The following is a 26,863-nucleotide window of genomic DNA, read 5'->3' as shown; positions in this document are numbered from 1 at the left end:
AAGTATGCGACATAATCAGTGATGTTGCATGTAGGCTGAAATTGCCTGACAGTTGGAAGATTCACAATGCGTTTCATGTGAGTCTTCTCAGACCCTATGTGGGTGATGTGCCAGAAGATATGCCAGCTGAAGATCAGCCGGAAGTCGAGGAACTTGACGAGATCTTGGTCCCTGAAAGTCACCAACTGTGTTATCACTTTACCTTGAAGCCTTCGATTTGCAACCTACCTTGACCCCATGAGTTTCAAAGCTAAATGGATTGTCAGTGTGACAATGGCTTCTGAAACAAATGATGTACATGGTATTTAAAGTGAGCTCAAATGAAATACCTGTTACATGAATGTTAGAGCTGTACAGATTGTCAGTTTGGCAATTGCTCTTATGGAATGTCCAAAAGTTTGGTTAGTGCTATAGAAGTGAGTATTTCTTGTCAGTTTGTCAAGGATACAGTGATTGCTTCTATTGAAGAGTACATGTGTAACTGCATTCTTAAACTGTCGGTTTGGGTATGCTCGAAAGTGTTACGTGATCCAACGTGTACTATAAGACAGTGGCAAAATGTGCAGCTACCATTTTGTCATTGGAAAGTTAGTGACTCAAAGCAATGGCAGAGTGCGAAGCTACCACTATGTCATTGGGACAGGATTCACACGCAGGCAATACATGAGTCGACGAGGTGTTGAATACACCAGGGTTGACAATGAGCATGTATGTGTCGTATATGTGTCGACAGGTGTTGAATACATCAGTGTTGGCAGTAAGCATGTACGACATAGATGCAAACGAGGACGTTTGAGATTTCAAGAGGGGGGTATGTCACCAGCGTGTGACTACTATCTATCCTTTTTGTTGATTTCTTTCTTATTATCTATTTACTTTCACTTTTTGGAAACACCCCTCGGGAAATCTAACTGCCCTGCATTGCATAGCTAGTGTGGAATTGTCCAGAGGGAGTCCAAGCCTGAGGGCAAGAGAGCACTAAGGTTGGACAAGGACTATGGTTAGCCAAGTGGGGTCATTGACTAGCCAAAGTGGAATCCTTTGCTACAGAGGCTACATTTCAGTTCTGGATGTGGCCGCAGTGTACAAAGAGGGTCGGATGACCTAGACAGATACAAAGGGAACATTTTCTTGGTCTGCCGTGAAGTCAATTGGGCAACCGGTTGGGAGATTTTTAGGCGGCAACCCCGAAACGGGAAAATGCTTGTAAATGTGCCAAGTGGCACATTCTGGTGCACTTGCCTCATGCAACAAGAAGTGGCGCTGAATTTAGGAGTGGGAGAGCCTCATTTTCAGTTTTGTCACGGGTTAAGAGCTATGGACTGCTTGCTTTCCCTCTTATGCACAGTGCGGTGCCAGGAGTGATGCCCTGCACGCTACGCACTGCCCTCTCTCTCCCCTTTGGCAGTATGTTATGCCCCTCTAGTGGGCTCTTCATTTGACCAATGTACAGTTGTGTGGGTTCATGCGCGATTGCCGAGGCAAGAGCCTCTTGCACAGGTACTGGATTAGCTAGCGGCTAATCCCCCCGCAGGTACAGGTGAATTCGGAGAGGTTTCACGCCAAAAATCTCGTCCGATTCAAAGGGCAAGTAGCCCTACAGGTGCGGGAGCTCGAGGACTTGCTAAGGATGCGACCGGCACGCGAAACGGAGCCCGAGACAGTAAATAACAGCCTGCTGTGTATTTTTGCAGGTTTAGGGTTTTGGCCCTAAACGGACCCTAATACCCCCAGGACGTTCGCGGACGCAAGGGGACCGCTGTACAGGTGATCTGGCGCATTTTCAGGGCTGAAAACAGAGAATTCAGCGTGCTGCAGATTCTCGCCAGGTTTTGCAAAGTGCCCGTATGCGTCGGGAAGGTCGGCCAATGCGTGGGAATACGTCGGGAAGGTCGGCCAATGCGTGGGAATACTGACTGTGAAGGGTTCTAGTACAGTTATGTTGCCGAAATCGGGCTGGAACAGTGGAAATTCAGCCGAGTTTGTGCGGGGCAGCTTGTAGGGATCCACAATGTTTATTCCCTCTTTTGAACAATAAAGAAATACCGAAAGGGGCGCCTAAGTTAGGGGCCAATCTAGTGTCGGTCTTCTCATACAGGTGCATTCTAGCATCTGTATCCCATTCCCCTCTCTTGTGTCACTATAGCGCAGGTATAAGAGACGACTAATAATGGGTGAAAGCTAAATCAAGGTTTGAAGTAAAGTCTACCGCCCTTTTTGGATTGAGCAGGCCAGTTTCAACAAGCATCAACCTATTGTTGGCGTCGTCGTTCATTAGGATTTTCCGTACTTTGTCACGATCAGGAGTTGTTGGATGGGTTCGCCTGATTCTTGCGGGATTTGTGACTTGAATCCATGTATGTCACGATAAAAGGGATCGGATTTTCTCGGTGGAAGGAAAAATCGATTGAGCTCTGCTACCACTGTAACAGACTTAGACACCCCAAGTCAAGAATCTGGCACTACGCACGAGAGAATTACTTAAAAACACTTCACAAGCTTAATCACAATTCAATTGAGTCGACACGGCCCAACGTAGTTCCGTGCCCAGAAGTATTGGCCCCAAAGTCTAGCGCCCCTTTCGGTATTTATTTTTATATTAATGCTTGAGCAAAGTTAGAAAGTCTTCTTAGTTGCTCGTCAGCAAGTCTGAGAGAAAGAGTGGCCCTAGGCACATATTTAAAGGCCCATGGCCTCTCAAAAGCAGTACAGCAAAAGCTTCAACTCAACAGCATCCCGTCTCACTAGCAGCAACGCTGCCAACAAGTTTTGCGTCGCAAATTACGAGCATCCGTACGCCTACCACATCAGCCTTTCTCCCACGCCTTTTTGAGTCTTTATGTCCTACTGTTGGGTGGTTTTGCCACATCATCACTTTGTGACACTGAAGCCTCGTCTTTTGTACCTCTTCTTTACAGTGGGTTTTCTTCCGTTTGAGGTTTCTCACTTGTAAATTCAATCAAGATTTACAAAAAAAAAATGTGTGTGTGTGTGTGTGTGTGTGTGTGTGTGTGTGAGAGAGAGAGAGAGAGAGAGAGAGAGAGAGAGAGAGAGACGTGAAGCGTAATTTATCATTACTCGACCGTACTCCTTAATCTGAGGCAAAGCAAAAGCCCAAGGACGCCCAAAAGAGGGGCTATTCCCATGAAAAAAAAGACCATCCTATTTTCTTCTTGCAAACAAGGCACCCAGTAGAGTCCGAGGGTAGGGTCCCAGTTTTAAAAAGCTTCCAGTGTGCACACAATGAACATGCACACACACGCCCTTTCCTATGCACCATATTCAATGAGGTAGTAGTTCTATTAAGTATGGGCCCACTACCTCATCAATGTGTGAGTATGTAACTAAAGCCTGATGTTAGACTAGAGGTTATCTCTAAAAACAACCTTATTGAGAGTGTTGCTTAGTTTCTCCAAAAACTCGTATAAGAACAAACAAAGGTTCTGTGATCATTGCTCCAATAGGAGTTTTAAGGCAATAGACAAAGAGCACCCCGCTACCCAATACCCAAGGTTCTATCATATAGAGTTGACGGACCTCAAGGCCCGACACCATCGAGGTGATGGCTCTCCCTCAAGCCATGGTGATGCAGATTGGGAGTACAGTCCATCTTACATGCCCCCTTCATCCTTGACAAATGGAGCAACACTCACAAGAGTTCCACCATGGAGTGGTTCTTATTCCAAAGAGGTGTATTTTTGTTGACTCCATGATGCATCCGGCACTCAAAAGTCCGTGAATATGCTTGCCATTGGATGGCCAAACACCATAGAAATAATTGGACCTAAGCTTGTGATGGGCATGGTTGTAGATTGTGAAGCAATGTAGCAAGAGCCATTTTAGATAGCGTGTATCCAATCATCACCATTTCTTACTGCTTGCCTCATTGCTTGTACGACATTCTGAAGGCACAAAAGCCTTGTCTTGGACCAAACTTGTCATCAGGGGGCCACTTAGGTGATGTCCTTTTCCCTTAACGGCATTAGTCCAGCAAGAGCAACAACCTCTCCCACCTTCCGCTTTACCACAAGCAACCCATATTCAAAGTTTTTTTTTTATTTTTGCAAGTCACTTTAACATTGGGTTTTTAGTTGTCAAACTGTGAGTGTCACGGAAGAAGATTTTCTCCCTTAAGGTAGTCGCAAAACCTCTCAAAATTTTCGAATTCAAACTAAGAGTCTTCTGTTTCTTTGAAGACAGAGAATCAGGCAAGCATGTTTGTTACAGTGTTGAAACCTTGTAGCTATTTCAGAAACCATGGATATTTTGACATGACATTCAAAAAGAGAAGATAATTACCTCCCAAATATAATCGGAGATGTGGAATTGATCCACATTATTTGGTGCAAAAACCCAGCAAACAATCGAAAGATTTGAAATGATCCTATATCCCATCATGCGATCAATAGCTATGACTGTCATCTGCACACTGTATTGCCATACTTTTGAGACTTCCTCGATCAAAAATACTTGTGAGCTTTCCTCTGTTGCAAGCTTAGTAAGGACTTGACCGTATCTTTCCAGGACAGTGACCATATGGGTGAAGCTTTTTGCCCCCAGATAGAATAAGGTCTGAACAACAATCTCTATAGCAGATCTCTGTCCAAAAGTAGGTAATATCTTCTCCTCCACCCAAACTTGTATGTCTCTTGCTGTCTTCTTGCTTTTCACCATGGCCGTCAACTCTGTGGATAACAACATCTCTGATTCTGTGCAGCCGTCTTGATTTTCTGCAGTGTACTTAAAATAAGGCAAGCTTTTGGGAGGTAAGAGATCAACTAGCTTTGGAACGTCCTCTAAGCTCTGTGAAGGTCAAACAAGAAAAGACAAAAGCTGGTTTAAATTTAAACTTTGAATGCTATTCAAATATTGAGCTTAACAATTCTTATGGTTAACATACAAAATGATGCTGAACAGACCTGCTTTATCTTTTCATAATATGCCAGTCGAATTTGTTTCTCCAGTACTTCTTGGACAAAGTACCTTTGAGGTGCCCATTTTGGTAAATCTGCAACATCTGTCCACTCTTTCCAAGGCCAGACAAATTGGAAATTGGACCTACAAAATAAAATAAGCAAGAGTCAAAAACCATTTCGTTTGTGTCTGATTCCTACGTCATAGCACAAAATTACATTATTCAACACATGAGATGCTCATTAAAAAAAGTTACTTTAAGCTCCTCATAGTGTTACAACAAAACGCTCCCCAGACATCCCGTCTGTGTTGTTCCGAGGTTCGGACGTTATCAAACGGCATTTCTCACTACTCCACCCGGGAGTAAATCACCAATCATTGAAACCCAGTATTTAAAACCAGAGTCAAACAATTCAAATCAGCACCAAGACAGGTTCAAAACAGATAGCATCCATTTCAAATAAATTCCAAACAGGATCACCAAACAATTTTTCAAATAGTTTATCAAAAATTCAAAAATTTGCTTTATGCCTCTCAAACTTGACCTTCTGGCATACCAAGCAACTACGTACAAAATCGTCCACGTCCTTCTTGAGTCTCGGCCAAAAGAAGTATTTCTCTACACCTTTCAAGGTGGTAGCAATGCTGCGGTGACCCGTAAATGGTGGACATTGGCATCCAGTTAAAACCTTTTCCCTCAACGGTTGTGTAACGCACAACATCGTTTTCTTCATCAAGTAGCCATCCTGAATGGAATATCCCGCTACTACCTCCCCATTCCGCATCCGAGTGAAAACATTTGCAAAATTTGTATCTGTGACATATCGATCGACCATATCCTCGAAGCTCCTATGATGTATCGCAAAAATAGCCAGAACCAACGGCTTCCGGGACAAAGCATCCGCCACCAAGTTCTTTTGTCCCTGCACATGGACAATCTGGAAGTGAAACTGTGACAAGATGTTCGCCCACCGTATCTGCTTTTCCGATAGCTGCTTCTGTGACAAGAAGTAGCGTAAACTCTGGTGATCTGTGAAGACCGTAAAATCGGCTCGAGTAGGTAATGTCGCCACTGAGTAAGAGCATGGACAACCGCCAAAAGCTTTTTCTCCAGCCTTAAGAACAATCGGCTCTCGTAGGCAATCATATGGCCTTCTTGCATTAAGACCGCACCCAAACTACGACCACAAGCATCACAACATACTTCGAACAACTTCTGCAAATCTGGCAAAGTCAAAATTGGTCTTGTAGTCAATTTCTCTTTCAATGTTTGAAAGGCAGTCACCTCTGTGGGTCCCCACGAGAAAGGGACTCCTTTCTGTGTCAAAATATGCGAAGGGGAAGCAACCTTTGCAAACTTTCTAATGAACCGCCAGTAGTAAGAACATAAGCCCAAGAAGCTTCTACCTTCATGGACATTCTTCAAATCGGGCCAATCACGGATATTCTCTATCTTGGCCAGGTCCATCTGCACTCCTGTTGCTGAGACTGTGTCCCAAAAAGTGTATCCGGGTAAGAAAAATTCACTTTTCTTTACATTATTCACCAACTTGTGATCTCATAATGCCTGAAAGACCTGTAGCAGATGTTCTCTATGTTCTGCCTCATCCTTGGAGAAGACAATAATGTCATCAAAGAAAGTGCCCACTACTCTCTGAAAATCCTATCTATCATTCTGTTAAAAGTTGTTGGAGCATTGGTAAGCCCAAAAGGCATCACCAAAAACCCGAATAAACCGAAGGTCATCCGAAAAGTTGTCTTGTAGACATCTCCCGACGGGATTCGGATCTGATGATATCCGCTCTTTAATCGATCCTGCTGAAACAAGAGGATCCCTCTAGTTGGTCTAGAATATCATCGATCGTAGGAATCGGAAAGCTGTTCTTGATGGTGATTTTGTTGAGAGTTCTATAGTCAATGCACATTCTCCAAGATCCGTCTTCCTTCAAAACCAACAACACCGGAGAGCAGTAAGGTGAAGTACTCGGCTGGATAAGACCCTTTTCCAAGAGGTCTTTCACTTGGTTCATAATTTCTTCATTCTAGGCTCGGCTCACACGGTAAGGTGGTCGGTTCAGTGATGTGCTTCCAGGTATCAGATCAATGTTATGATCCTCAGGACGAGCTGGTGGCAACTCGCCTGGCAAGCCCTCTGAAAAGCAATCGGCATGAGTGTGGAGAAAATCTTGGCGTTCTTTTCTAGATCAAACATATTTGTCCTATGATCATCATTCAACTCTTTCAAAAAGATCGAGTAAACAAACAGATTCGATTTCATTAATTTTAAAACGGCCGAAGCCGATACAATAGGGACTGACTCGCTCTTAAGTTTCACATCAAGTACAATGGTTTGGCCCTTTTCTGTAGTCAAAGTCGCTTTCTTTGCTCGATAGTCGACCACGGCGTTGTTCTTATGGTACCAGGGAATTCCCAAGAGGATATCACAACCTTCCAAGGGCATTATGTAGAAGTCATCGTGCCCCAAATACCCCTGACAATGCAACCGAAGTTTGCCAATGACAGGTGTAATTGCTACGTCCCTTCCAGGTGCCGCTAGAACTGCTTCTGCTTGTGGCCCCATCCGATCGGGTGTAATCTCGAGCCGCGCCGCGAATTCAGGTAAAATGAAGTTGGCCTCGGCTCCTCCATCAAAGAAAATTAGGGCTTCTTGATCTTTCACTTTGCCCCAAGCTCGGCAAAGCTCTGTACTCTCATCAATCGTGCTTGGGTCAATACCCATGCAATCTGGAACCAGTCCTGCTTTCATCTTGCCTTTCCGTCCACGTTCCTCAGCTACTTTTGAACTCTCTAGCCTTTCTTCATCTTGTTCTTTTTGTGCCTTTTTTAGGGCACTTCGCGGAGATGTGTCCTTGTTCCCCGCATCCAAAACACTTCCCCTCTTTAATGTACAGTTGGCTCTTTCTCGAGGAGTGAGCCGGGGTGGTGCATCCTTATCTTTCTGATCTTGGGGGTTCTTCTTCTTTCTACTTTCATTTTTAGAAGTCTGCTCGGTTTTCTGCGTCATGATCTCATCTGTGAAGTCAAACTGTCTGAATGTATGGCAAAGCCCCGTTTCGCATGACTCATCAGTTCTTGAATAGAATCTGACTTTTGCTCCAAGCAGTGATCTCAGATCTCCGTAGGAAGTCCCAAGGTAAACCGCTCAATCTGTTCTTTGAACGAGATCTTCTTAAATAAAGAAGCGGGTAGAAAAGAGCTCCAAAATCTCTCGCAATATGCGTCCAAGGTATCTTTCTTGGTCATCCGGAGATGGTTCCAAGCAGTTCGTATGTCGCCTTCGTACTCCTGAGTCAACCAAGAAGAAATTAAAAGCCTTTTAAATTTCAGCCATTTAACTGGCGCTTTCTTGTTCAATAGCAAAGTGGACCACCAAGTTCGAGCATTTCCCTTGAAGTAAGAGGTAGCCCTCCGAATCTTGGAGTGCTCTGAGTAATGCCCTCCAAAGAAAGCTATATCAAACTGCTGTATGAAGGCCAAAGCCCTCGAAGCATCTCGGAATCCAGAAAAAGTGTCAAATTTAATTGACTGTCCACCTTCTTTAAATTCTCGAACTTTCTTGCTTTTATTCTCCAGAAAGTCATACTTGTTGACTTTACAAAAAAATTTCTTCTCTGCATAAAATCTGTGATCATCGAAGCCCGAACTATCTGCAGACGAGTCCTCTGTAGAACTGTCAGAAACTAGGCAAAACTTAGGCTTCTTTGCCTTTTTCTTGCCCTTTCCGAAGCTTTGCTTTTTGCTTCGCTTTTTCCCTTTCCTGTCTTCTTCGCTCGAGTCAGAAGAGCTAGAAGAACTGTCAGAAGAAGAAGAAGAAGAAGAAGAAGAAGAAGAACTGGATACTCCTTCAAATCGCACATGCGTCTTTTGTTTTCTTGCCGAGGCAAAAGCAAATTGACGACCCAAATAACCCGAGAAGTCAATTCCTTTCTCCTGCTTTTTGTCGTGCATTTTGGCTTTATTGGTTGCATCAAAAAGCTGGGTAATCCGTGTATCAACACCTAATTCTTGCTCTATAAACATCCTCAGAGTAGGAGGTTTCTTGAGTGCCGGTTTGAGGGGTGGTTATGTGGCCTTCTACCATTGAGAGTGCACTTCGTCGAAGGATGTCTGCATCAAAAATTTTGCAAAATGGGATCCTTCGCAAGATTGATCATCATCTTTGTCGCATTGTCAACCAATTGTCGACGCTGGCCCGCCTCGGCCTACTCAGGCGGAGATTGAAGAGATGGATACTCCTCGTGAGAATCTTCTTCGTGATCTCTTCTTGTATCCCCAGATCCAGAGGAAGTAGCCTGATCTCTGTTTGAATCCATAAGTGTCGCGAGAAAAAGGATCGGATTTCCCGGTAGAAGAGAAATCGGCCATGCTCTGATACCACTGTAACAAACTTGGACACTCCAAGTAAAGGTTCTACCGTGACACAGTAGAGATTCACTTCAAGACAATTCATAGTTCACAATTGATTCGACACGGCCCAGCGAAGTTCCGTCCCTAGAGATATTGTCCCCAAAGACTGGCGCCCCTTTCGGTGTTTCTTTTTGTATTAATCTGTAACTCAAAGTACAAGGAGTGGGAGGGGTCTCACTCTCAAACTCTGCGTCTAGATGCTCTGAGAAGTGGGAGCCCAAGCCACTTATTTATTCATTACAAGGGATGCCAAAAGCAGAGCCCCAAAAGCTGCCATATTTTTAAATAAAGCATCTTATCAAAAGCTCTCTCTCTCTCTCTCTCTCATGCTTTGCGTAAAAGTTGTGTAGCCAAAAGCTGCCTTGTCCATACGCTTTTGCCACGTCATCAGTCCGTACAGACACCGCTTTTTCCGCCACAATTCGCGTCACGTTTTCCGAGAGTCCGTACATTGCTGCCACGTGTAAGGTGCAACAGAATGAATGTTGTATTTTCTCAAGATTAGTGATCTTTATTAATAGCTCAAGGTTCCTTTTAGTTCTTAGGGAAGGAGAGAGCCTTCCGTCTTGTGGAGAGTGCTATGATCACGAACAAAGTGAGTGGATATTGTGCGTGCAAGTGAATGAGACTGAGAGAAGGAGAGAGAAGAGATACGACACCCGAGAGGTTGTAAAACCCTCCTCCGAAGGCCCCACTCTCGTCGGCGAGAGTGGTCTACTTTGATTGCACAAAGGTGTACAATGCGTATGCAATGGACTGATGCAATGGGACTATGCCGATGACGACGATGGTGATGACGACGACGACTTGATGGCTGAAATCTGGGATCTTCTAATCGCTAAATTTCGGGACTGTTTCGGTGGCTGAAAATGACTGTTTTGGCTGCGTTTTTATGGCTGAAAATGAAGGAACATCTGCAACCAACTTGGGGCTGATCTGCTATTGTGTCATAGGCTGAAAACATTGTGGTTCTGATGTGGTAAGGGGCTGAAACTGAAAACGCTGATAGGTCCTGCTGCTAGCCAAAAACGCTAGGCTGATCTGCATCTGCAATCCAAAAACGTTGATGCTTGCAAAAACGCTGAGATGGCTGAATTGTGGAAACGCTAGCAAATGGAGTTTGATGGCGATACTTGGGATCTGCAACGGCTAGGATGCAGAGGTTGATAGCGAGGGTCTGCAAATGAAAAAACGCCAATGGTGGGAACTAGCCCGACGAGGATGGAATCCAAAAACGCTGGGGGTCCTGGGGGGTACTGCTGAGAAGTTGCCTGTTAAGCAGGAAGCTCCTGCTGCCTCTTCTGCCAGAAAGTGCTAACTTGGGTTTGCTTATATATTAACTTAGCAAAATTGCCCTACCTACTTTTGTTGGAAAGTCACTTAAAAATATTAAGTGAAAATAACCAAAAATAGGCTAAATGCACTGGAAAATTCCCCTAACTGATGCTAATGGATTCTGATGGGAATTCCGATGATCATGCTGTGCGCAACCGAAGGATATGCATCTATGCTAAGTGACTGGGCATGCACGGTCTACGAATAGACTCACAAAAGTGCCACTCTGCCATATCACTGCTAATCTAAACTGATTGGACTGACTGAACCCTGCTGTGGTATAGCTTGTCCACAGACACAAAGGGTTGGGATGTGTCACGTGATACCACGTCAGCCTACAACGCATTTTCCGAGTCCTGCCAGGGTGTGTGTGTACTGCTAGCCATGCCACGTCACCGGTTTGTGACAGCGGGCTGAACTGGCCAAACCTATGGAATTGGCGTCCTAATCACTTGTTCATGGACGGAAGGAACCTGTCTTGGAGCTCCAACAGACTCCGCAACGTGCGAGTGCTCCCTATCCTGCTGGGACGCATGAAGGACCTAGCTTGAGCCTCAACGGGCTCTACAGGCTGTGTGAGTTGCCTTGTCTGTTATGGCATTGGTGGCGCTTGCAAAAACTCCATAAACCTTGGGTTCTTCACCAGTCGAGTGAAAACATTCACAACGGCAACCAACTTAGTCCTGAATGCATCATCTTCAAGTTGACTAGTCATAAAGCCCTACACTGGTGGAGCATTCACATCAACAAGTGGTACAGACAAGGGTGGCCGTGAACTCTCGCCGACCTCAAAAGCCGTAGGCATTGTCTGTCTGTCGTGGAAAGAGGAACCCTCTTCCATAATGCCTTTACCTTTGTCAGCCAGAGTGTAATCCCGCGTTCTTGTACTTTGTCTTCACCAAAAACCAACCGAGGCTCACTTCTTGAGGAAAAAGTGATTCTGTCCCGGCAACCAAACCATGAAACCGGCCCATAGGGCGGTAGACTTTGGCTTTCACCCGATCTTTACATTGTTAACTTTATGACACAAAGAGATGTCCCAAACTGCTGACGTGTCAAGTCACTGAAGAGCAGAGCAAACCTTTAGATCACGGCCGAGGGGCCTAAACCCTAAGAAGAACAAGTAACAGAAGAAGAAGTCCTACCAACTTATGGGACCCCGTCCGCTGGGGCCCAAGTGACATAAAGGATTAAAATAAAGCAGGACCCACACTTGCGTAGCAGCTGTACGGAAAATCCGGAAATTGCGCTGACATGATGACGTGGCAGACTGTACGGATTTCCATGTTTTGCGCTGGCAGTCGTACAGAATTCCGTGATTTACACTGACAACTTTTTGGCATTGCTTTTTGACCAGAAGCTTTTGAGTTTGAAGGTTTTTCATGTAAACTGCTTTTGGGGCCTAGGGCCTTTAAATATGAGGCCATGGGCTCATTCTCCGGCATGCTTCCTGGAGAAGGTGCAGAGTCTGGAGTACCGGCTTGTACTGTGTTGATGCAACATAAAGAAATACTGAAAGGGGCGCCAAGGTTTGCGGCCAATACTCTCTGTGGTGGAATTCCGCCACTCCGTGTTGCGTGTCGTCTCTCTCTCTCAGTTCAGTTGTTATTGAAGTGCTAAAACTCTGTTCAGGCTGTTCTTTTCTATTGGCACGTGGTGCATGTCTTGTGACAAGGAACTTCACGAATAAGCATGTGACTAGAATTAACACTTCACACAAAGCACGGCCTGGCAGCTAGAGCGCTACCAAGTAGACAGCGACACCCTGTAGGCCCCAAAGATTGGCGCCCCTTTCGGTATTTCTTTATTCTTATTGCAAATAGACGATCCGAATACTTTCACCTAACTCTCACCAAGCTGTCCAAACATGTCCATGGCTGTAATAACACGTTTTTGACCCTATTTCACCAGCATAACAACGCAAAAACCTCTGTAGGCCAAAAGTACATGTCAAGGACACTTTCCCTTGCGGTTGGGAAGCTTTCCAATGAGCTGCAGGTCAATTTCAGCATGCTGTAATTCCCTGTTTTGGCACTGTCACGTGCCCAAAGCCCTGTTTAAGCATCTAGACGCTTTCCCGAGGCTCCCATGACGATGTCTTGCAGTTTAGGTGCAAAACCCTAAACCTGCAAAAAAACACAGCAGGCTGTAATTGTCTGTTTTGGATTGTTTTGCACGGAGCGAACACGTCTGTGGGTGTCTCTGGTGCTCCCGCACGCAATGGGACAGTTCCCCTTTGAAACGGACAAGTTTTCACACAAGAAAACTCTCCGTTCTCGCAATCCTTCGTGATGGAACTGTGCGTACCTGTGGGGGATTAGCAATTAGCTAATCCGGTTCCTGTTCAGAAGGCTCTTGCCTTGGCAAACAAGCATAAAACCCCAGAATTGTACATGGTTATCTGAGAAGCCCAACTAGTGGGGCATCACCATATGTGCAAAGGGAGAGAGAGATGCGCGAGAGCAAATCATCCCGCTACATAGAGCAAGGGAGAAGGCAAGCTTTCCATTAAAGTTGTGATCACCTGCATCCACTACTCACACACACACTGTAGTCACTTATTGAGCAAAAATCAGCCCCCTCTCTTGAGATGGGTGACCCCTCTTGCTAATGGTTCTGGCAAATTCATCAGGAGACGCCAAGTGTCCACTTTGCCTCTTTTGAGTTAATTCCCTAGTACCCACCGACTTATAAGTGTAGCGAGGGGCTAAACGACTTGGAGCTGAGCCTAGACACCCTTTTATTGCTCGGATTCCAGTGCGGACTGGTCCGACCATCTCGTGGAGAGCTTCCCTTCCCGACTGCGGGTGAAACTATAGGCCATTGGCCGTTTCACACTGGCCACACAATGTCCAGCCACACTGACCCTTTTGCCTCTCTCAACCACTCTCATGTTCCTTTCTTTTAGTACACTGACAACACATCCTGATGGCTCGCTGTGAGGCCATCCAGCAACAGCTCAGCACTGGCAACAACAAGGGCTCTCTAATGAGTTCCTCTCAGTTTTCTAGACTCGTCTCTACGCTAGCCACAAGTCCCATGGAAATACCACGTTTTGGTGGCTTGTCGGACTGAGGACAGCGGTGGGGATAGTAGCCTAGAGCACACACCCTACAACTTGCCTTGGACATGGGCACCCTGAGGGGATACAGAAACGCTATCCTTGAGACTTCCCCCGGGCACAGCAAATAAGGCTAAGGATCATGCGTGTGATGGCCTCCATTCTCTCAGACATGATGTATCATGTACACATGGTGGATTGATTCAGGCACAGCAAATATGGCTACGGACCATGCACGTCGTCGCCTCCATTCTTCCAGGCATGATGAACACATGGGGGGCCACATCATAATCGGTTTGCTAAAGGCCAGCGTTAAGGCACAATAAGAGCACAGTCGCCTTTGGATCACGCTTCAGCGGAGATGGCCTCAACAATGCCCAGTGCCTGATTTCTCCGCAGGATTTTGCAACACACAATAGTGTACTCTCTTGAAAGGGGGCATGTAGCCTGCTGGATAGTTTAAGAACAAATAGGAGGATCTTTCTTGAGCCACAGAAATATTAAAAATGTTGTGGGAGGAATAGCCCAAGGATTGCATATTTGAAAGTTTCAAGCCTTCTGAACCTCAAACAAAATTTTCTTTTCATAGACCTCTCAGAAAAAATCAGCCATAACACATTACTCATGCTTCTTCAAGTAAGATTAGAGAGGATCTGGTATGAAAGTCATTCTATCAAGCTTCAAGAAAAACACTTTCGTTCTTTAGAAAGTATGATCCTTACAAATGATGAGCAAACCAATTTATCAACCGAGTTCGACACTCTATGTCAAGGTCACCCATCTTACTGAACAAGGCACGAACGGCTCCAGCAACAACAGTTGGAAACGCTCCAGGAAGAGCCTACAGATAATCCATTTTGTATTCAGAAGTCTCCTGAGATAGTTGAGCTTCATATCAAGTTTCTTCCTCCTTGCAAGAAATAGAAACGCCTACCTTGCAAATATCAATGATGACAATCGTGTAGTATATAGGTTTAAAAGGTGGTTTTGGAAGAAGAAAAAGCTGGAAAAAAAACCAACCAATTAGGAGCATCCATGCAAGGTACAATTTAAAAAGAGAAGTGTGAAAGCTTATCTATAATGACATTACAGAATCAACTTTGCACTTCAAAGGAACTCATCAAATGAGACTAATTTAGGGAATTTTAATGTTGACAAATTCTATCCTTGAACTTTGCCAGGCATTAAGTGGTCCAAATTCCAATGAAAGATACTGAAGATGCAGTTTGAATATTCTTGAGTACAGCAGCTCTGAATTAAATCTTTTGCAGTTCCTTTTTATTAAGGTTTCCTACATTATAACAGCTAAATGATTACCTACATTCCTGAAAAAGGGCCTTGACAATCACACTCTAAATAACTGAAGACACTGGATATGCAGACAGGGAAAGCAATTATGTGGGAAACTCCAATGACAGTCAAGGAAGCACCAAGCGCTCAAAATGTTTTCAACAGTCTCACTACTGTTTTTCACAGATTTCGATGCAAGTATATTGAGATGCAACTGCAACTTACCAAAACTCCAAGTTTCAAGTTTGTACATCACTAGCATCTACAATACTCCGGTATATATTAATCATGTATGGTGCAGTTTGGTGCCTAACACATAGTCTGTGAAGTTACATATTCCATCAATTATTTTATGTATTGTAAATTGTCAAAATTCTCTTCCCACTTCACAATATTTCCATCAGGTCACTAATTTTCAACAATTTCATCGTTGTTGATTGTATCACTATGTGAACTTTGTGCAAATGTTTACTGGAAAATATGCAAAAACAGAATCATTCCAAGAGAACTAATGACAACTTGTTTAAACTGCAGGTCAATTTATTCCAAACATTCTCAAGAAAGATGGTTTAGCAAGGCCTTGCTAGCTACATAGCTTCTGAAAGGTTGCACTTTAATGGTCATGGAAAATGATGAACTTTGGTCTTTGTCAAGGATCAAGTCTGTATGTTAACTCATACAAGGTACTTGATGAACAGAAAAAATCCCCAATGAAAACACTTTCTCGCAAAGAAGGGATGAAAACCTGTGAAAAGATTGTCTCAGCCATTAGGTACTCATAACGAAAAGGTACCGGAAGTCCTGCAAGGTATGCTGCACATTCCTTCCGACTAGCATCAAAAAGCAAACCCACCAAACTATAAGCCCTTTTGCACACAGAATCTCCAAACAATTACTCTCATTAACAAAATAATTACCGCCCATTGAGGTAGAACAGCACATCAAGCAGATATTCCTCAATAACAAAACGATCTATCGGCGTCATACACTGTATCAGAGAAAAGAAGCAATATAAAAACCCTTGCATTGCTAAAGAAAATATAAATTTTGTAACATTATACCTTCATGAGGTCAAAAAAGTATGAACTTACAAATTATAAGAAAGGCTAAAGCACTCACAAAACCACAAAGTGAAGGCACTCAAGAAAAGGGATAAAGAAAAAAACTTAAAATGCCTTAATTGTTTCTAAACAAAAATAAATAAAAACCATCAATTATTTACTTGAAAATGCAAAAGGCTTAGGCACAAAAGTTAGAGAACCTTACTTGACTAAACCTTTGAAACAAAGATGCGACAAAGATTTGAAAATTTAAAATCAAATTCACCTCATCTGTCTTCGCCAATGGAAATATCACTAAGCGTTTAAGTCTTTGGGGAAACCTTTGTTCAGCTTCCTGCCGCTGCTTGCCAAAGGAAGACGCTGTAATCTTGTCAGGTGCTTGTGGGGGGTCTGGACACGTGACAGGCCCAAAATCGTAAGTCTGGCAAGTGACCAACTTTGCTTCAAAGGCAAGGTGCGGTCTTGGAACTGCACAAACAAGATGCAGTGCAAAACTGATTAGGATACAGAAACACAAGGCATACTTTTATAAATTTTCGACCCTTCAGGCTTACCACTCTCCACCTTCCAGCCATTTTCTTGGCAATGCTTGACTCGCTTCCAAAGGTCTACCAGATAGTCCTGTAATAATAACCACTGGCACTCAAGCGTGCCTCTATTCAATATAAAGCAGCTGCACAAAAGTCAAAACCACTTACTTCATTATCTGAAGGAATAGCACTAAAACATGTATCATTAATGGGCTTTCGAATGCTAAGGTAGGCTTCAACACCAGCCATTACACGTTCCAACTCTTCCGGTGCTCGCTGCAGGTAATTGACAACTTGTCACTGGACGATGCAAAAAGTGATCAGAAACTCAATAAAGAGAAGGCCCAATACCTCCAACAACTCAATGCCAGCCCATGGCAATGAAGCCATGATACAAAAGACATAGAAATCAGCTCTCGGTTGCCATGCCGGATTCCCCTTCTCATCATCAACAGTTGTTGCTGCTGATGACAGCAGCGTTTCCAATACTTCTACAAGGGATGCAGGTGCAATTACATTGTTGCTCATCTATACATTACACAGCTCAATCATTTCAGATAGATAAGCTGCATGCCCACAGCATGATGGGATGAAAATTGAGATAAGATACAATAGTAAAGAGAGAGACAACCATACAAGAACAGCAGTAAATCTGATCAAGACCCGAAGCTTGTTACAGTCGCCTGAAGCCAATGCCTCCTGCAGACATAAGCTCTTTGCTTTAAAAGCCAAAATGGGCTTCTCAAAACTCAAAAACTTGAATGAAGGGCATTATAGTGGTTAACCTCAATATGCTCTCGAGTTACTTGTACCACTTTGGCCGCAAAATCGGAATCCTCTGTATTCAGAAGACCTACCTGACCTCAAATTAAAGTTGGAAATGCTAAGGTACCAATTTAAATTTCAGGTTTTATTATGGATCACAAATGGATGCTCACCAAAGTCCCATAAAGAGGAATTTTGTGTGGGAGTTGTTCAATGCACTGCATCAACCACTGCAAAAAAAAATGGATGTATGCTACAGAACTGCCGCACCTCTATACTTACAAATTAATCTTTCAATCTTGGTTCCAATATTGAGTATATTACCGACAAAATATCGCTCTCAGAATCTTGTAAGTCTCTGACAACAAACGCATAGCAGGTTTCCTGCATCAATTCCTCTCTCTCTCTCTCTCTCTCTCTCTCTCTCTCTCTCTCTCTCTCTCTCTCTTTGTATCAGCTTTCACACCCCACCCCTACCCACTATTTTCTTTTCAATTCTTTGTACTTTTTGAACCCAAACCTGGTATTAGATTCACCACATGTAACCTTTTGGTCTCATAAGTCATTTTGGCCTTTTGAAGACGTTAATATTACATTTCATCTCTCTCTCTCTCTCTCTCTCTCTCTCTCTCTCTTCGTATTCCCTTTGTATCAGCTTTCACACCTCACCCCTACCCACTATTTTCTTTTCAGTTCTTTGTACTTTTTGAACCCAAACCTGGTATTAGATTCACCACATGTAACCTTTTGGTCTCATAAGTCATTTTGGCCTTTTGAAGACGTTAATATTACATTTCATTTCATTTCATCTCTCTCTCTCTCTCTCTCTCTCTCTCTCTCTCTCTCTCTCTCTCTCTCCCCCAAGTGTGGTAGATTGGTTATGCCATTTCCCTCTTGAATAACAGGTCTTGAGTTCAACTCCTCGTCGCTAGATCTTTAAGGTCTCTTGGGATAGTTTCCTACGACGTTAAAACTCTGTTCTTCTCGGGTGTGTGTGTGGGTGTGTGGGTGTGTGTGGGCGCTAATAAAAAGAAGAAAATGGTATAACCTTTCTATCACCCGGGTGGTAGATTAATTATGTCATTTTCCTCTTGAATAAGAGGTCTTGAGTTCAACTCCTCGTCGGCTAGATCTTTAAGGTCTCTTGGGATAGTTTCCTACAACGTTGAAACTCTCTTCTTCTTCTTCTTCTTCTTCTCTCTCTCAGGTCATTTTCACACAAACACGTTACAACACGACACACAACAAGTCGACATGCCGCATGTCTCAAGAAGAATGGATGACTGATACATGTATAATCGAAGTTCTAATGATGCAAAAGAACTGGATCACTATGGAAAGTCACTTCTACATATGTGCAATAGTACCGGAATGCTCTTGCAAATAGTGTATCTCTATGGCAAGGCACCAATAACTTTACATGTAGAAAGCACAATGGTGATAGCGTTATTGACTATATGTTTGAAGCCACTCTAGAATGCATACAAAGCTTTACACTTGGTGAATGGAATCCGGAATCGGATCATAGGATGTTATATATTGACCTCACGGCCAGAGCATGTAGCCTCCCATCATGATGTGAATCATTTGTACCTACGTCTAGACTTCAAACGAGCACTTATATATGCTGATATGGTGGACCAAATTAAGCATGATAGAGCATCATAAGAGCCCAACATTAGAATGCAAGTGGAAGTTTTCAAAGAAGTAATTTTCTCTTGTACGAAGGAATGCTTTTCGGTGAAACACAGGTCTTGCAAAAGGTCTAAGAAGGGTAGCACCAAGAAGAAATGGTTTGACATGGAATGTAGTCAAGCCCGAAATACTTCCTAAGATTGGATGCAAGCAAAGACAAGGAAGTTTACTTGGAATGTTCACACATACAAAGCACTTGTTCAAAAGAAGAGGAGAAGGTGGGAAGTCAAAAAACAACTTCTTTTAGCGCAAGAGAAAGCACATGCATGTGGCAAGTTTTGGCAAAATCTAAAAGGCAAGTGCGTTGAGAGCTTTGGTGACTTGACTCTTGAGGACATGTATATGCATTGCAAGAACCTCTATGAGCAACCCAATCTATACTATATATTAAGGAGACTGGTTTTCAAGTGCCACGTGTCGCAATTTGCTTTATCCGGCTACAGTGAGGACAGTGCGCACGCAGGGGGGGAGAGAGAGAGAGAGAGAGAGAGAGAGAGAGAGAGAGAGAGAGTGGCCGAAAGGCCGCCGGCCACACTAGTGTTGATAAGATGGAGTGTTGTAGCTCCCTTCCATTTATGTCTTTTTTCTTTACCATTGAAGATGTATGCCGCGCGCTTGAGAAACTTGCTACTCGCAAGGCAGGGAAACCTTCAAGGTGTCAAGGCTGAAATGATTAAACGGACAAGCAAGAAAACACGATACTGGATATGCGATATGTTTAACCTTGCACTTCAGCATGGCATGCCTCATGATTGGAGTGCAAATTGGATTGAACCTTTGCACAAAGGAGGAGATGTAAACAATGTGAACAACTATCGCACTATAATGGTTGGTTCTTTGATGGCAAAGTTATTTGGATGTATCATGGAGATAAAGATAAGTAAATGGGCTGAAAAGAATTCCAAACGTGCGCTTGGCCAAGCAAGTTTTCAAAAGCATCATAGCACTATTGATCACCTTGTCACTCTTCGAGTTCTTATGGAAGCGTCTTGATTGAAAGGAAAAAAGTTGTATTGTTGCTTTGTGGATTTCAAGAAATCTTTTGACACGATACCGCGAGGAAATCTTTGGAGACGTATACAAAGCCTTCAAGTGCCGAGAGAGTTTATGCATGCAGTCTTTCGCATCTACCAAAAAGTGATATGTCGATTACGTGTGGGAGATGGAATTTTAGAAATTTTTGCAAGCACCATTGGATGCCCACTTTCTCCAACCCTCTTTGGGCTACTCATTGATGAATTGGAATGCATGGTTCTTGATTTTATGCAGCAAGAAGGCATAGAAGAGGTTAAGATCGGAATGCGGTGATCATGCGTTTGCTTTATGCCGATGATGTAGTGCTCTTGGCACATACCTTAGAAGATGCACAAAAGCTTATGAGTGTCTTGGAGCTCTTTTGCCTACATAGCGGGCTGATCGTGAATGGATCCAAAACCAAGGTTATGCTTGTAAAGACCCTCAATGACGAAAATCCATGCATTGTATACAACAATGAGCAACTTGAAGTGGTAGATCACTTCAAGTATCTTGGCCTTGAGGTTCCATCCAATCATAAATGGAAGGATTGTGCAATGCGTCGCTTGGAAGCCGGAAAGAGGGCTTATTATGCATTTGAGAACATGTGCAATGTTGGAGAGATCAAGTGTTGGGCTCTCAAAAAGTACCTCTTTGACACATTGGTGACACCGGTGCTTCTTTAGGGAGTGGAGGTGTGGGGTGGAAGCATCGAGAAGTCTACTTGGAAAGAGTTTGAAAATGTCCAAAAGCGTTTTCTCACCAACTTTCTCCAAGTCAAGACACAAACACCCTACATTCTCTTACTTCTTGAGTCCGGATCGCTTCCCATTGAGGTTTTGGGCATGCAAAGGGGTGTGGAGTACATGCTTAAAACACAACATAGCCCTTTGCATCGACTTCCTAGAATCGCATATGAAGCAAGTCAAAAGGTCCAAAAGACATGCAAGAGCAAAATACTAAGTTCAGGGTGGATGCTTGACATCAAGAAATGGTTTGGAAGATGGAATGCATGTCACTTGGTCAAGGATGCGTCGATCGACTCCCAAGTTAATGAGGCCTCCTTACAACGCCAATGTATCACGGCTTGGGAGAAATCCGGAGGTTCTTGATTCAGCCATTACACCACACACATTGCCCCAAATTACAAATCTCTCTTCTTCTCCGAACGAGGTAACCGAACCCATCCCTACATCCTTGAGCCCATCCCGTTGAGTGCGATCCACAGCATTGCCTCCATTCGTCTTAGCTCCCATTCTCTACGCTGCAAGAGAGGACGTTGGGACACTGGCGTGGAGTCTCATCAACTTTGCACCTTATGCCCTCGTCAAGTGCGAGAGAGTGAGTACCACACACTACTTGAGTGCTCAGCTTTTGACCACATTACGTCCTCTTTTCCCCATATATTCAGCCATGAGCTCTCCCTACATACCTTCCTCTCCCAACCACGATGTGGACTCTCTATTGCGACGCTCATTTCAACCATTTTTTAGCATCGAGAGTCACTTATGACCTCCACTCACACCACGTGACATGTTCATTCGGTCCCATAGGTCATATTTGACCTCCGAGGACGATAATAGAACTCTCTCTCTCTCTCTCTCTCTCTCTCTCTCTCTCTCTCTCTCTCTCTCTCTCTCTCTCTCTCTCTCTCTCTCTATAGATGGAATGTGGGAGACCATGTGGACATGCATATAGAGGAAGGCACTGAACATGAGCATGGGCTGAATTTTGATAGAAGCATACTTGAAGCCTTACACACTAGATGGAGCACAGCAGTACACAGGTCCAAATTTGAATACTATGGCAAACACATCAATACACGATATTGGGAGACCTACAAGACTGGGACACCCAGATGCATATCAGGACACCTATGTCCCACCGGGCAAGACGGGCCATTACTTTGATGCGGACACGATCACACATGCTCAAGATTGAAACAGGAGGGTGGCTTAATATTAAGGAAAATAGAAGGACATGCACACAATGCAATTTAAACAAAGTGGAAAGCGAGGCCCATGTCACCATCGAGTGCCCAGCATACGCACACATCCGTGCTGATTTCCCACTGCTATTGCAAGGGGATGTCACCTTTGAGGAGCTTCTCTCTCGGACACACCCCTCCCCAGTAGCTTTAGGCATCTACTTTGCCAAAGTATTGGATCATCACACAACACTAACACACAAGAAAGCTACTAACCCACTACCCCCTCTACACACATGAGGGGAGCATCTTGTAGATTTTTTTTGTGGTCCCATGGGTCATTTTGGCCCCCCGAGGATGTAAATACAACATCATCATCATCTCTCTCTCGTGCGTTCCAGTGTTTTCTTCCCTCGCCAGCTTTCCAGCATTTTTTTCGCTCGCCTCTCGTCTTGCCAGCGTTTACTACACTAAAAGGCCCTCGCCAGCGCGCAGCCTATTCAGGCTTCAACCCGCCACTCTCGCTAGGGCAAATCCTCGCTAGCCCGTCACTCTCGCCAGCAAGCTTTTCGTCCCACCAACCCTGCCAGCAGCTACAGAAGAGGAAGAAGCAGAAGGGGGAAGTCCTTTTTCTTTTGCCTCCCCCAATGGGGAGCGGGGGCCCTGTGGGGTGGACATATACAGCACCCCCCAACTCACACTAACATGGCCCCACCCAAGAAGACTTTTGCGGCAACCGTGGCCTCAAGTATCCCACCCATCCCACCCCCTCTCAAACCAATGTCGCCATGGGAAACCTTCATCATGAGCGAGTTGAAGAGGCTACAGCAGGAGGTAACCAGCTTGAAGTCGGAGTTGACTACCAGATGAACATTTAGAAGGCTACATCCTAGATGTAGACATACGTAAGGAAAGATTAAGTAAAGTGGTGCCCTTCGTGCATCTTGGTGACCCAACTCACATTGAAGTTAAAGGGAAGCAGGCACAAGTTTGCTACTACAACCTACATGAGAAGATCAAGGTAATGAAGCAGACTAAATCATTGCAAGGTACATCGGTATGGGTCTCAGATGAATTGACACCCCTTCAACTCAAAAATAGAGCCAAAAAGTTGGCTAAAGTCAGAGAAGCAAGGAAGCAAGGAAAATGGACAGTGTATAGAGGAGGAAAAGCTATTATCCGAGACTTCAAGAATCCATCCATTCCCACAAAGACATGGACTTAGGTCTTCTATATATGTAGACACATTATGCACACAGTGATTTCTTACCATTCTAAACCTAGCTCTCATGAGAGAGCAATGAGGTTATGTTTTGCACATGCACTTATTTTCCTTTTATAATACCCGAAGTGAAATGTAACCAAAGATGTATCGGTTTTGTCCTATAGGTCAGCTTTGGCCTCCACAGGACATTAATGGACACTCTCTCACTCTCTCTCTCTCTCTCTCTCTCTCTCTCTCTCTCTCTCTCTCTCTCTCTCTCCTTGATAAAAAGAGCCAAAAGGAGAAGCTAACTCCTTGATCAAAAGAGCCGAAAGGAGAAGCTAACTCCTTATCAAAAAGAGCAAACTGATTGTCCCTCGGAATGACCCTCAAAAATTTTTGAGCTAACTTGAGTTGTTTTGCAGATATGTTGTAATTGCGGACAATTACTCTCTTTCAAGAAGGGGAGATGTAACAAACTGCTGACGTGTCAAAGCCCTAAAGGATGGAGCCAACTTGCAGATGTTGGCCGAGGGGCCTAAACCCTAAGAAGAACAAGTAAAAAAAGAAGAAGTCCTACCAACTTATAGGGACCCCGTCCGATGGGGCCCCAGTGACATAAAGGGATTAAAATAAAGCAAGACTCACACACACTCACACAAAGCTGATGACATGGCAGCTGTACAACAGGTTTTTGAAAAATACGATGGCTGTCTGATGACGTGGCAAGCTGTACGGATTTCCGCGTTTTGCGCTGGCTGATGCCGTGGCAGCTGTACGAATTTTCGTAAATTACGCTGGCAGCTTTTTGGCTTTGCTTTTGGACCAGAAGCTTTTGAGTTTTGAAGGCTTTCCACTGTAACTGCTTTTCAGGTCAAGGGCTTTTAAATATGAGGTTAGGGCTCATTCTCTGGCATGCTTCCTGGCGAAGGTGCAGAGTCTCGAGTACCGGCTTGTACTGTGTTGATGCAATATAAAGAAATACCGAAAGGGGCACCAAGGTTTGGGGCCAATACTCTCTGGGGAGGAATTCCGCCACTCCGTGTAGCGTGTCGTCTCTCTCTCTCTCTCAATTCAGTTGTTAATGAAGTGCTAAAAGTCTGTTCAGTCTGTTCTTTTCTATTGGCACGTGGTGCCCATCTTGTGACACATTCATCAGGCTGATTCTGCTGGACACCAGGAGGACATGGATAGAGCCGACACAGGAGTTGGACACGGAGATGGCTTTCTCTAGAGAGCATCTTCTCCACCTCACAAGAGATGGGTTTGTGATTCGACCCAGCTATATGGACACACGTCTATCTCATGGTCTGCGTTGTGCCATTAGTGAGATACGCACATCCTCAGATCAGCTCGAGATTGAGACTAGTAGATTCAGAGAGATACTAGCAGATAGCAGGATATGCCGCTTATGTCATCTAGAGCCAGAGACAGAGCTACATTATATGTCATTGCACAGTGTACTATGAGATATGAGGCCGTTTCCATTGTCTATTTGGGCCTCTATCTAGGGTCATGAGTTATGAGGATCAGAGATGTCTTGGACTGTATTTACTTGAGTTACATGCATAGAGACACTTTATTGAGGAGAGCTGGAGAGAGACAGTCCCCGAGACAGACTACAGATTTCTTTACACTAGATATTGGACAGCCAGAGGAGCAACCAACAGAGCAGCCACCATTGCAGAGCTCTGTCCGCACTCACACTACCACTACTGGCACTATCATAGACCGAGCACTAGAACTACCACGAGTGAGGAGAGGAGCTACACAGCATCGACGAAGACTACAGCAGAGGATTCGAGCCATACTTTCGAGTTTAGTTGAGGATGGATCATCGCCATTTCCCCCCCTTCTTCCATTGTACTACACCTTCTGTACCTTTTGTATTAGCTCGCATATCCATACAGTCCCAGCTTGTAGTAGTTGTATTTTGTTTTAGATCCTTTTTTGTATTCGGACATGATATCAGATTCACTATGTTGTAACAGCTTGGTCTCATAGGTCATTTTGGCCTTTTGAAGACGTTAATATATCATTTCATTTCTCCCTCTCTCTCTGAGTTCAACTCTCCTCGTCGTGATAGATCTTTAAGGTCTCTTGGGATAGATTCCTACGACGTTAAAAATCCTCTCTCTCTCTCTCTCTCTCTCTCTCTCTCTCTCTCTCTCTCTCTCTCTCTCTCTCTCTCTCTCTCTCTCTCTCGTACCCAAACATGATATCACATTCATCAGTTTGTAACAGTTTGGTCTCATAGGTCATTTTGGCCTTTTGAAGACGTTAATATATCATTTCATTTCTTCACCATCCCAGCCCAGCCCATTAGCAATCCCCTCTGTTGTGGATCAACCTCACGACCTTGTCTGGAGCTTCAAAAATCGCCTTAGCATGCCCACATATTAGATTTTCCAGCAAGCCGATCAATTCCTGTCAATTTAATAAGCAATGGGGCTGCTTGCTTACTTAAGCACAATCCCTGCTTTTAGGGGAAGCTAAGGGGCTGATTCAAGGCAAGGGACTTGCTGTCACAAAGTGATGACGTGGCATGACCTAAAGGACTGCGGACTCCGGACAAAGAGGGGTCAAAACCCTAGTGAGAGAGGCAGAAGAAGTTTTACCAACTTGCAGGTTTCTATCGAGGGGCCCAAAGGGGCTAGGATTAAAAACCTAACCCGCCCAACTTATGGAACCTGGCTAAGGTGTCTAAAACCTTATAAAATAAAAGCAGGAACCCAAAATTGTGGGGAGCTGATGACGTAGCACTGCTGTACCAACAACCCGAATTTTGCGCTGACATGCTGATGTGGCACAGTACGGACTCCTGCAGTTTGCGCTACTGATGTGCACGTGTACTGGTTCCCGCAAATCGTGCTGGCAGCTTCTAGCGCTAGCTTTTGGACCAAGATTCTTTTAGACTTGAAGCTTTTCACGTGCACTGCTTTCAAGGGCCTATATAAGAATTTCCAGGGCCTCTCTACTGTGAACAAAAGACTTTTCCTCATACTGTGTGGCATGCATCTTTGTATCCTCCATAGCAAGCCCAAATATCTCTCTCTCTCTCTCTCTCTCTCTCTCTCTCTCTTCCTTCCATGGACTTACAATATGCTCTTCCCCATCTGCAAGAGTCCCATACGCTGTGCACCTTTCACCGATTCTTAAAATCAACTGTCTCCAACTGGCAGCCATTGAATTGGGAAGCAACCACCTGCTGCGAAGCTTCCAAGCAATTCACAAGAAATAAGTAGAAGGGTTACCAGCAAGGCGACTCTTCGATTGAGCAGAGTTTAAAGCGCCAAGGTCAGTGAGCTTCGCAAATTCAAGTTTGGGTTCTGCCATTGTAGGCCTAAAGACAACGAATTTGAAATGGGCGATCGTTTTGGGCGTTTCATCCATAGCTCCTTAAAAAAAGGGAAAATTACCAAAATACCCCTCTAATTTGTGGAAATTCCCAAAATACCCTTCAAATTTCAAAAATTCCCAATATATCCCTCATATTTTGTCAAAAATTCCCAAATTGCCCTTCAAATTTTCCAAAATTCTCAAAAATACCCGTAGTTGTGAGAGTAAATTTATCCAAAAATTAAAAAAATTGTAGCTTTTCATAAGAAGACGGATTGTCTATGAATATAAGATACTAAA

The 26,863-nt window shown here is 44.1% G+C and overlaps 1 protein-coding gene across 2 annotated transcripts in view; it reads right to left on the bottom strand.

Annotated features, from left to right (window-relative positions):
• Nucleotides 1-26,583, bottom strand: part of ABH1 (ARM repeat superfamily protein) — a 54,868-nt gene extending 28,285 nt beyond the window's left edge. Inside the window, exons 1-15 of one of the 2 annotated variants that reach the window (XM_086524748.1) lie at nucleotides 26,324-26,583; nucleotides 17,709-17,768; nucleotides 17,558-17,614; nucleotides 17,405-17,476; nucleotides 17,256-17,318; nucleotides 16,971-17,147; nucleotides 16,788-16,895; nucleotides 16,644-16,710; nucleotides 16,355-16,557; nucleotides 15,946-16,016; nucleotides 15,774-15,858; nucleotides 14,673-14,741; nucleotides 14,461-14,579; nucleotides 4,920-5,058; nucleotides 4,300-4,803 (exon numbers count right to left, since the gene is read on the bottom strand). In XM_086524748.1, coding sequence (XP_086380874.1) covers nucleotides 4,300-4,803; nucleotides 4,920-5,058; nucleotides 14,461-14,579; nucleotides 14,673-14,741; nucleotides 15,774-15,858; nucleotides 15,946-16,016; nucleotides 16,355-16,557; nucleotides 16,644-16,710; nucleotides 16,788-16,895; nucleotides 16,971-17,147; nucleotides 17,256-17,318; nucleotides 17,405-17,476; nucleotides 17,558-17,614; nucleotides 17,709-17,768; nucleotides 26,324-26,410 — 1,881 coding nt within the window. In that variant the 5' untranslated portion in view covers nucleotides 26,411-26,583. The remainder of the gene's footprint in view (nucleotides 1-4,299; nucleotides 4,804-4,919; nucleotides 5,059-14,460; nucleotides 14,580-14,672; nucleotides 14,742-15,773; nucleotides 15,859-15,945; nucleotides 16,017-16,354; nucleotides 16,558-16,643; nucleotides 16,711-16,787; nucleotides 16,896-16,970; nucleotides 17,148-17,255; nucleotides 17,319-17,404; nucleotides 17,477-17,557; nucleotides 17,615-17,708; nucleotides 17,769-26,323) is intronic. The other variant, XM_086524749.1, reaches the window with a different exon arrangement.
• Nucleotides 26,584-26,863: the final 280 nt, after the last annotated feature.

Source organism: Adiantum capillus-veneris, chromosome 12, assembly GCF_014529385.1.
Source record: "Adiantum capillus-veneris isolate H3 chromosome 12, ASM1452938v2, whole genome shotgun sequence".
NCBI lineage: Eukaryota > Viridiplantae > Streptophyta > Polypodiopsida > Polypodiales > Pteridaceae > Adiantum > Adiantum capillus-veneris.
The sequence above is the reverse complement of the archived record's forward strand: the minus strand, read 5'-3'. Positions and strand labels throughout refer to the sequence as shown.